The sequence below is a fragment of the Sciurus carolinensis genome, chromosome 1, assembly GCF_902686445.1.
Source record: "Sciurus carolinensis chromosome 1, mSciCar1.2, whole genome shotgun sequence".
Lineage (NCBI taxonomy): Eukaryota > Metazoa > Chordata > Mammalia > Rodentia > Sciuridae > Sciurus > Sciurus carolinensis.
Genome location: NC_062213.1, coordinates 117,767,405 through 117,779,152, shown reverse-complemented (window position 1 = coordinate 117,779,152; position 11,748 = coordinate 117,767,405). Strand labels below are relative to the sequence as shown.

The following is an 11,748-nucleotide window of genomic DNA, read 5'->3' as shown; positions in this document are numbered from 1 at the left end:
GTTTTTCCATAAGTTTATCAAAATATACCTAGTCCACTTTTTGGTTCTAGGAATGAAAACAAATTTTTAAAAAGTCTATAAAATATGTGGTCATGGTTAGACATTTTGGAAAAATGAGAAGTCATTGTTACCTATGATTGGTTAAAATATAAACACCAAGGAAAAGCAACATAGCTTTTTGCTATGATAGGAACTTACATGGGACCACTTGGTCTTGCAGTAAGATTTCCACATGCTCAAGTCCCATGGCATATCAAGGATAAAACCAGATTAAACATTTTCCTGTTCAGTTCCTTGGCTCTCTTCCAAACTCTTACTGCTTCCTATGTCTGTCTCTACTCTAGTCTAAATCCTCCTAAAATTGCTTTAAAGGATGTGCCATATGAGGAGTGAAGATTCTTATAACACAAATTTAGGGAACACATCCACATATATAAAGACTATGATGAAGGTATTGAAAAATATCAGTTATATATACATATAATATATGTATATATTATGTATATATCAGTTATATATACATATACATATACATATGTATATATATGGCTATGAGTAACAAGAAATGAATATAAATTTTTGAGTATTAGAGTAGTTTAATGGTCATGTTAAGAATAGGAAAATGGCCATTATAAGTCTTTTTAAAAAATCCCTTATTGCTCATCAGGTAATTTTCTTTCATCTATGTGTATGTGGATAGTGAATATATTTAACACAACTTTCTTTCACCAAATTTCTTTAGAAAATTACATTTTGCTCATAAAGTGTTCTTTTCAGACAAAACATTTAATAAAAGAGAAGATTAAATTTTAGGTAGAAATTAGTGAGTGAGGAGGAATGTATGAAGTATGTAGTGCCTACTTTATCTCCATTGGTTCTTAGGTTCTTGTGATTCTCTAAAGATTTGTGCATCTGAATATCAGCTTTCTTTTTGTTAAGCAGATGTGTTACTTAGGGATAACAGGCAGCCTTGAAGAATTCTAATGATTTCAATAACAATGCATGTGATTTTGACAGGGATTTGCATCATTGTGAAGGATTCTGACTGAGAAGCCTTGTATACTAACTGCCACAGTGTACAATATGACCACCCCTGAGCCTGCCTCCAGATGCTCTATTTGAATGAAGTTAACTAGAATTAGCTTGAATATTTTCTGTTTTTAACATTTTGTTTATTTGATGATTCATCTCTTCTTTTTTGTTACAAATGAAAATTTTACATGGAAAGAACTAATTTCCATGACAAGAGTAGAGTGTTTGTGCAACTTGTTCCCAAAGACAAGAGATGATCAAAAAAAGGAGAAAAAAAGAGAGAAATAACATTTCTCTTAAACATATGCAAAATCGCCTATGAGGAGATACTGTTTAGACTTTTAGATTTTTTTTTAACTTGGAAATACATTAGAAATAATATCCCATGTTATTGAACTTTCTAAATCTGACTTTTTCAATATCATTCAATCTATAGATACACTATGCCTTTTTAAAAAATGACCCCCTCTCTGTAAACAATAAGATTATTTTCATTTTAAAATAATTGATATTGGCTAGACTACTGAATTGATAAAATCTCTATACATTCAGAAGGGCCACACAATTTAACTTGTTCAATGTCAAGTGACAGTTTACTTAGACATATGAGACCAGAGTGAACCACTATGGAAACAGGTCAGTTACCTAGGTCTTCCTATGCTTATATGAGGCAGGAATTTACTTTAGTGGGAAATAATTCATGCTTGAGTACCCAAAAAATAGGAAAGCATCCTAAAGGGCCTATCTCTACAATTTATTCCATTGACAATGTCTTTGAAGCCAGAATTAGGGACAGACAGTTAGTGTAGAAAGAGAGGATTCATCAAATCGAGGAAATGGAGGCCATGAAAGCCATCTACCTCTGGAAGTTGGAGACTGCCCCTGGGAGAATGGAATGTCAAGGATCTCTGGAGCCCATTGATTACCAAATTTACTTGTGCTTGTCAGGGACTACAGGCAAGGAGTTGCTAATTAATGCCCCCCTGGGCCCTTCCCTGACTGAATCCCTCTGGCTCTCCCCCTGCCTATCTCACCTGCAAAACTGGGCCTAGTCATGTAGGCAGAAAGGAGAAATAAGGGGGCAAAGAACTGGAGAATGAAAGAGACCTTAACCTATAAAAGATGTAGGGCGAGCTCACTTCTCAGGATTCTAGAACATCAGCCATGGCCCGCTTCTCCCTCCCCCGGGAAGTCTGTATTACTACTTTTAAATAAAATCTGCTTAACATGCTTGCCTTGGCGTGCTTCTCTAATGTTCAAACTTCAATATCTGAGGAAGCAGAACTCATCGCAGGTAAACGGCGGTATCATCTTCAAAAGTAAATAATTTATTACTTTAATGAGTATAACATTTTTTTTAAAATGAAACACAATACCATCAATGGAATATCATATATCAGGGCACATTACAATCAGTATGAGTTTGGGAAATGTAATTCCAGTTTTGTGCAATGTGCCTGTGAATAAGAAAAAGAAAGAAAGGAAGGAAAGATGGTGAAATGTGCTTTTATATATAAATATATATATATGGTAAAATTTTAAAACAGAAAATCTTGCAGGTGATGGGAAGTCATTGAGGAAATTTATACATGATCACAAATAGTTTACATTTACATGTTAAACAGTAAAGTCTTATCTCAAGATGAGGGTTAGATTTGGTTGCAAAGGAAGTAAGTGTCAGGTTGGGACTCGAGCGGCTGTGGGATGGAACGGAACAACTGAGGCAGCGGCAGCGCGCCAAAGAGCGACCAAACACGGACTGATAAACCCCACTGACCCTTACATCCGCCTATCACTCACCAGGATCCCCTGCCTATTCCCGCCTATAAAGACCCTGGGCAGTTGGGGCCACCTGCGATTTTCTCTGGCTTTCCACCCTGACCTGTACCCCTGGGGAATGGGAATTTCATCCAAGAGCCAAATTCCAATAAAGCTTGCAAATGACGGGAAGTGAAGGATATTTAAGAAACAGAATTGAAAGAAATGGATTACTACTTTGAAAGAACAGCAAGCAACTGGTAGTGACTCCAGGTATCTTTGGCCCTGGCAATGCTGTGGATGGTGGTATTATTAAAAATGGAGCACAGAAGAGGAGATGGTCTTGACATAATGAGCCATTAGCTACAAGAAAATGTACTTTGTATTGATGAAAACAGTATTACCTGTGATGTTGAATATTTTTAAAATACAGCAGTTGAATTCATTATACTCAAGAGTAAACAGTGGGTAAGAAAACAAGGGCAGTGTTAACTACTTGTAATAAGGTTGACCAGAGTTGCAGATATCATTTCTTCATTTGTGTATTTAAATGTATTTGAGTGGATCCTCAAATCCTGCCCTCATCTTTCTTTAGCTAGGTAATATTTTCATATCCATTGAGTAAATTATTCCTAAGATTTCCCATCTAATTATTTTATGTGTATATTTTTACTTATCATTTTAGTCAGCTTTTTCACTGCTGTGACCGAAAGACCTGACCAGCACAACTATAGAGGAAGGGAAGGTTTATCTGAGAGCTCATAGTTTTGATACCGCCGTTTACCGGTGACGAGTTCTGCTTCTTCTAATGTTGAAGATTAAGCACTAGAGAAGCACGCCAAGGCAAGCATATTAAGCAGGTTTATTTAAAGGGAATAATACAGACTTCTCCTGGCAGGGAGAAGGGGGCCATGGCTGATGTTCTAAAAGTCCCAAGAAGTGAGCACACCCTGCATCTTTTATAGGTTAAAGTCTCTTTTGTTCTCTAATTCTTTCCCCCCTTATCTCTCCTTCCTGCCTTCGTGACTAGGCCTGGTTTTGCATTAAGTGAGAAGCCATGGGCAGGGGGAGGGCCAAGGTGATTCAGGCAGATAAGGGCCCAGGGGGCATTAATTAGCAGCTCCTTGTTTGCAGCCCTTGATAAAGGCAGGTAAATTTGGTAATCAATGGGCTCCGGAGATCTTTGACATTCCATTCTTCCAGGGACAGTCTCCAACTTCCAAAGGGAGATGGCTTCATGGCTTCATTTCCTCGAATTGACCCGATTCCCTATTTCTACACTAACTACCTGTCCTTAATTCTGGCTTCAGTTTCAGAGGTCTTAGTTCTTAAGAAGTCCAGTTCCAGTCCTTGGGGCTCTAGGTGAGGCAGAACATTATGACAGTAGAGTGTGGTAAAAGGAACTAGCTCACATGTTGATTAGGAAGCAGAAAGAGATCCCACACTCTAGATGCAAAATATATACCCCCTAGCCATGCCCCAATGAACCACTTCCTTGGCCACACCCCACCTGCCTCCAGTTACCACTCAGTTAATCCCATCAGGGATTGATTCACAGATTAGGTTAAGGCCATAACCCAATCATTTCTCCTCCAAATCTTCTTGGAAGTCTCAAACATGAACTTTTGGGGGACACCACATCTAAACCATAACACTTATGAAAATTCAACATCCATAGGCAAGAATATTTAATTAAGATTCTGTGGTTGATAATATACACAAAATTTTATTACATCTGGGACAGGCACTTGCTTATAATACCAGAAGGCTATATTATTTTAGCAATGGCAAGTTCTTTTCATGTATAACCCTGCAATACTATATGAGAAAAAAAACATGAGACGCAAAGTCAATTGAGTTGAGCCAATTTCATATATTTCACTGATACTCTTTGGCTCGTCAGAGTTTAATAAAGATATGATTTAGGGGCTGGGGCTATAGCTCAGTGGCAGCACTTGTCTAGCATGTGTGAGGCACTGGGTTTGACCCTTAGCACCACATAAAATAAAAAGAATAAAAGCATTCTGTCCAGCTACAACAAAAATATTTTTTAAAAAGATATGATATATTTTCCATTTTGATATGATTTTTTTAAAGGTTAGGCAACTATAACTTATTGTAAGATATATCCAGTGAATGACTCTGGAATATTTTTAAACAATAAAAATAGTCATTTTTTTCTCCTAAATCAATTTATGCTTGGTCCTTCATTCTAAATCATTCAGGTTTTATTACTACAATCCAAATATGTACTGTTACCCATTTAAATTTCTGCAGCCACTTCTTGGCACTTGGTCTTCTTCAGCTGACTCATCTCCCAGATCCACTCGTGGTAGAGTGCCTACTATGGATAATTTGCCAACTTAACTCCATTGTGACTTTGCCCTTCTCGTGAACCAATACCGATTGCTATCTTATGCGTAATGCCCAGGTTTCCTTGGGTGAATTTCAATCCATTTAACCTAACACTAAATATCGACCTTTGCCACAAGCCATGCAATGTTGTCCACTACCTGACCCATCATTAGACTCTGTGTCTTCTCCATGCCAAACTATGTATACTTCTGGAATTCTCTCATAAATTTCTTATGTAAAGAGGACTTCCTTCTCCACATACATCCAATTTCTACAAATATTGAGACTGACCAGTTTCTTCATGGAGTACACTTAACTCACCAGCCTTTCATGCTGATCATTCGGTTCCTGGAATCTTTGGTCAGAAACTTGATAAACTGGTTTTTTTTGTTGTTTGTTAGTTTGTTTTTTTAGATATGATGTATTCGTCTCTTTTATTAGATGCAAATAAGGATATAGTGTAGACAACTGATACCAAAATTCTTTTGTAAAGTTGGATAGCATTTTTTTGTTTGTTTATTTTTTAATGAAACCTGTACTCATCATGGGACTAAATCATATACTTGGCTATTGATTTATTAATAATTAAATACCCTCATGTTTTCTGGTATCGATGTTCCACAATTCAATGACAATGTCTTGAGAAAATACTTACGTAAAAATCCCACTGAGACTTTCAATTATTTGACCAAAAAGGCTATTTATATCACTTTTCCACTTTCATTTAAATAACTAAGACTTTTAAGGTGCTTTTGGTTTTTTTATTGTTTCTTTCCCATTATTTCTTTCAGTATTGATATAAAAACATCTAGCATAATGTGGAGATAACTAGATAGCATCATCTAATAAATGCACTCAGTTTTTTCCTAAGAAGATTGTTACAGAGCTAGGATCTTTCTAGACACCAAGGCAACATGAAAAGCCCTCTTCAAATCCTGATTCTTGGGATCAACTTAGAAAGATTTCAGACATGTGGCTCAGAGTAACAGGAATGAGTTTAATGACAAGATAGGAAATGGGAAATGGGACACTCTCAAGTAAGAGTGTGGGTTCTCTCAGCTCTCAGAGAGGAGAGGGACAGCATGCCTCTTCTGCACTCCAGTTTTTTTGTTTTTTGTTTTTTTGTTTTTTGTTGTTGTTGTTGTTTATGGCCCAGGGGATTGAACTCAGGACACTCAACCACAGAACCACATCCCCAAGCCTATTTTGTATTTTGTTTAGAGACAGGGTCTCTCTCACTGAGTTGCTTAGCGCCTCACCTTTTGCTGAGGATGTCTTTGAACTTGAGATCCTCCTGCCTCAGCCTCCACAGCAGCTGGTATTACAGGCATGCACCACTGCACCCGGTTTGCACTCCAGTTTTATTGGGGATCCCAGAGAAGCTTCCAGAGAGTCCTGCCTAGTCTATTTTCTTGTGGTGCCTAGTCTATAGCTTCACTTTTGACTGCCAGAAAGATTACAAAAGACTTTTAAGCCTCCACAACTATGGCAACTCTAGGTCACCTTGGCTCATGTTGACCAATTCTAATTTGATTCTTAATCATATATTCTTACCAATTTTAAAGTTAGGAGGAACTATCCTTATCTCCCAGAGTTTCAGGATCTGGTCACGAAAAATCTTCCCTTTCAAGGTAACTTGATTTTCACTCATCGACATTGTTATTTTAGGCCTGCATTTCTCTGACAGATAACAGGTTGTTTGCTGAAGAATGTGACATGCCCTGTCCACTTAGGTCAGGCAGGACTGCAGGTAAATTGCTTCTTGGAAAAGAAAGCATGTGGGAGTCAGCACAGTGGGCCCATCTTATAGAATTATTCTCTTAACCTCTTGTCCCTACCATCCTCACCTGTCTGTCCCCTAACAGATAAGAAACTTAATATTCCATAAATATACACTGATTTTGAAAATAAATTTTATCTTACAAAATGTTGACTATTAGGGTAATGTTTATTAAATGATTTAGAAGCATACTTTATTTTCCTGCATTTGAGATACCACAACTTGTTTTGTTTAGGAATTCATTACATACATCTTTGCCCCATGCTGACCTGAGGCACCTGCAAATAAATTTCTTAGTGAATTTTGTTAGCGCCATTAAATTTAAAGTTTGGACATCCCACATAGGGTTGATCAAAGAAGTTACTGATATTTCAAATGAATTTTCTTGTGGTGCCAAAATACTGGTTCTCTTCGGTGAGCCAACAAATAGCAGTCAAGCATTTTATTCACAGCAGAGACCTTCATATGGTGGTATATTATGCTAACTGACTCAGCTTAGGCCCTAGGTTGCCACTAAAATAAGATCTGCCACTGTGACATAGGGTATGCTTGTTAGTTTGACAAAAGTCAAGTCTTTGCATTATGGAAAGAAAGAAAGAACTACATGTCTATTTCTTTATAGATATACAGAGGTGGAATCAGTGTTTTTACATAAACTTAAAAGTGGGAATCAGTGTTTTAATGTAAATTTATACAAATAGTCTTCTAGGCAGAAATGCCATTATAAGGTTACTGTAAAATAAGTCTCAGTTTTAGTAGTGTGAAACATTTCTAAAATAACTTCAATTTATGGTTTTCAAAGGGCAGAGTTAACCATGGGTCTGTAACTCTTTTCTTCCACTTTTTTTTTTTTGTTTGTTTAACCAATCTCCTTATAAATATTGACTGATAGATTTCCTTGATTGAAAATAAATGAGGATCCTGCAGGAGTTGCTAGATACTGATTGTTGAACTTGGGAATGCTGCATGCAGGATATTTTTCTGCAAAATATTTTATTGTAAATCATACTGCAATCTATGGATCTCTGGGCTGCAGCTGTATTGAACATTGGTTAATCATAGAGCCAATACAGGATGATTGGAATAGGAAAATATAAAAGTTGAGACATCCCAAGACCTATTAAACTCATCCTTCTGAGAGCAAAACACATTCCAGTACACACACACACAGGGGAAACTATATCTGATGAATTCAGTTTTCCTGGATGGTAAAATGACTTGTGCCCCATTTTGGTATTAATTTGTAAAGATTGTATATAAGGGTCTGAAAATTTGGGCCTATGTGTTCATGCAATTTGTATAAGGTTTTACTTTACAAACATTAGATCATTAGAATAGTTCTGTGAGGTAAGTAGCACTTGTGTTATTAGCTACATCTTAGAAAGAATCTTATACTATGGTGATAATAGTAACTATAAGAAATATAGAGCAATAGCCACTATTTATCTCTTATAGGAATGAGGCCCTTAATTAACTCATATATTTTGCAATTACCCAGTATGCAGTAGATTAATATGAAAACAATGAAACCCAAACTTCAGTATAATTCTCATGCATGGGCTCTGTTTAAGACCTTGAAAAGTCTCTTTAAAATATGCTCAAATGGTGATATAATTGGTAACATTTACCAAAGTCAAATACTTTGACTATGATCAATTAAGAACATTGCCTAGTCACTCAAACTTCTCTTTGCTAATCTGCCTTGTATGGTGTGGAAGGAAAGAGTGAGGAGGAAATTCAATTGGGAATTCATTTATTTGGGGTTCAGGTAATATATTTACATGATGGGGTATAATTATATGACTTGCTGTTAATTTTATGTATAAGCAATGCCTGCAATTCTAGTGCAGGAATAGTTTTCTAGAGTACTCCTGTCACATGTCAGGGTGACCAAAAATGTACGATGGCTATGGCATGCATGTTTTTTGGTATCCAAAAGATGAATTTCATTGTCAGCACAGGCAAAACTGTAGAATGTACAGAATCAGAACCTGGTCTGGTAAATTTTCATGGATTTTATAGTGCATATTTGAAAGAAATGTAATAGAGCTTTTCATAAATTTTAAAATAATCTAACTTTTACAACATTTCCCAAAAACAGGATATGAAACTAAAACACGGCAAAGCTACCACTAATAGAAAAATTTGGGGGGATCTAAAATGTTGGACAAACATTTTAGAAATTAAACTATAAAATTCTCCTGTGAAGAGGCGCTAAAAGAGTTTGCAGCCAAAACGATAAGATAAAATTACTATAGATGTATATCAGAAAGCTAATATGTTGTTTTCCCTGTTTTTCTGATATTTTTTGTTATGGATCATTTTTTAAAAATAATAATTTGTTGTAATATCTTGGTTCATTCAAAATAGACATGTCTACATTTTGTATTTGTAATTTTTTTCTTAAAGTTATACCAATTTTTTTATGTATCAGGTCCATGACCCATTCCTGCCTGTAAGGTTAATATATTATTCTCTGAAATTTTCACATGAATAACTTAAACAGGCTGGGCCAGTACTAAAATGTCATCTAATGTGGTTTTCTATCCAACTGAACTTTCTTTTGTCCAGATTAAATCAAACATAAGGGAGAGAAAGAAAATCTGATGTTATGCAGAAAACCAGATCCATACACAGAAACAGAAAAGCACAAGACATTCAGTTACCTATGCATTCCCTGTTGGTGCCAAACTTAGGGCTATTTTGCTTAACTAGACAAATAACAATGCATCCCTGATACAAGCTAATCTGCAAACTATTCTATCATTGCTATGCTTTCATTAAATTGTTGTATAGGATCTTGCTACAAAAATAAATATTATGTTATGCATGATTTAAAGACTATTTCAAATTAAAAGTTTGGGGGCACTTTTAGTGCTGAAATGAAAAGGCATGTTTGAGGCTTTGTAAAATGTTTAATTACAAGAAAAATTTTTGAAAATTTAAGTACAATCTATCTTGAGTGCAGAACTTAAGTATTTTTTGTGGTGTTTGTATTTTACACATACTTAAATGACTTGTCTCTGAAGGTTAATGTGCTTATTCAAAAGTACAAAAGTATTCTAATCTGGATGGTCAAGAAAGACAATGAAAATCCTCTTCTATAAACCAGAATAATTTGGAACCTACTTAAGAAAGAGAATGACCAATCCAGGTAGACAAGACTTGAGTTTATTTATGCGATTCAAAACTCCCTTCTTGAAAGGACATTTACAAACTTAATTTCAAAAATAAAATAAATTCTGAATGACAGATGTTCACGTTTTAATTTTAATATTACAGGTATGTTCTTTAGTGATAAATTATCAGTTGAAAATGTTCCAGTGGAATCTGGTATCAATTAATTTTACACTTCATATAAGAAATAATAAAACATTTATTTTCAAGTCTTACATATATTACTTAAAAATAGATACAAAGTCCAGTTTGAAATTTTTAAATTTTACTGCTGTTTCAAGCTACCTGAAAGAAAATACCTTAGTGAAAAATATGTTCCAATTATCTTAAGTATGACTTCAAACAGTCCACCCATGTGTTATTTAGCTATCAGGTTGGTCAAATGATGGATGATGTTATCTTTAAAGTTAAGAAATAGTATTTGTTGGGCAGGTAAAATAATAGAGACTATTATAATATGCAACTCGGAATCAAATTCAAGAAGTTGACTGATTAAAAATCTAACATTGCACAAATTCATAAATAATTGCTTAGTTTCCATCTTTAATATAAACCTGCTTTATTGAAGCACACTGAAAACAATGAGATAGAGAAAAAATTGTACATAAGGTTGTTTGCATGATGGAGGCATCACTTTGTTAAAATATTTCTCATACATATTTCCCTGTTCAAAAATATAAACTTGTTTTTTTTCCCATATATACAAGTATCCTGTGAAATCCTGGATTCTGAGAAGAAATAGTTTGAGGTATAGCATTGAGTAAAACACCAAAATGAATATTTTTGGCTGAATTTCATTAAAGTTACTGTCAGCAGAGAAGAGTTGATTGTAGTGTGCTCCCAAAAGTCTTCCAGGTTTTGCCCTCTGAGAAACTGGTCAGCGACATCAAATAATTGAACTCTTCAACATCAATATATACAAAGGCATTTTATTATTAATAAAAGAAAGGGAATTAGAGACATCAGAAATTGCAACTTTATTTTTTGTAATACATATATTTATTGCCATCATGGTTCCGCAATTGTCATAAAATTTGAGTCAGATGGGATTCTGAGACACGTGCAAGTTTTGGAAATGGACACATAGATAACAGTATAGAACTGTACATAAAATAATTACAATTTATTAAACACGCTGTTTTAGCATATCCTTGGACGGGAATGAGCACCATATTTTTTTATGAATATATATTTTTCTCTCTTTTTTTTTTTCTACAGCACCAAAGAAATCCAAATAGGAAAAGGAGAGATGAGGGTCGAGAATTAAGAATCAGCCCTGTTTCCATCTCAGCCACACTATCTTATATCTTAATGATTTTCAAAGCTCTTTTCACATGTTTTTGCCCCTTCAAGGGCATCAGTATTAAATGGTACAAGTATACATAGGAAGTTGTACTCTATACCATCCTTATTCAAAACTTGCATGTGGCATGAAATGGGTCGGTGGCACCAAGGTATATTTTCTGTTGGTTTCATAGGTTCTTCATCTTAATCTTAGCCAAGAAAGCAAACTGGACCAACTTCAAATCCAAACTTTTGATTCTGATCACCAAAGTCATTGATCATTACATCAATGATAGGTACTTGATCAATTTTCGGTGTGTTGATTTCAATCACAGTCTTTTCATAGCCTTTTCTGGACTGTA

At 35.2% G+C, this 11,748-nt stretch overlaps 1 protein-coding gene across 4 annotated transcripts in view; it reads right to left on the bottom strand.

Annotated features, from left to right (window-relative positions):
* Positions 1–10,104: 10,104 nt before the first annotated feature.
* Positions 10,105–11,748, bottom strand: part of Col11a1 (collagen type XI alpha 1 chain) — a 215,792-nt gene continuing 214,148 nt past the window's right edge. For all 4 annotated transcript variants that reach the window (XM_047566809.1, XM_047566801.1, XM_047566819.1 and 1 more), the window contains one exon: positions 10,105–11,743. In XM_047566809.1, the coding sequence (XP_047422765.1) occupies positions 11,597–11,743 (147 nt within the window). In that variant the 3' untranslated portion in view covers positions 10,105–11,596. The remainder of the gene's footprint in view (positions 11,744–11,748) is intronic.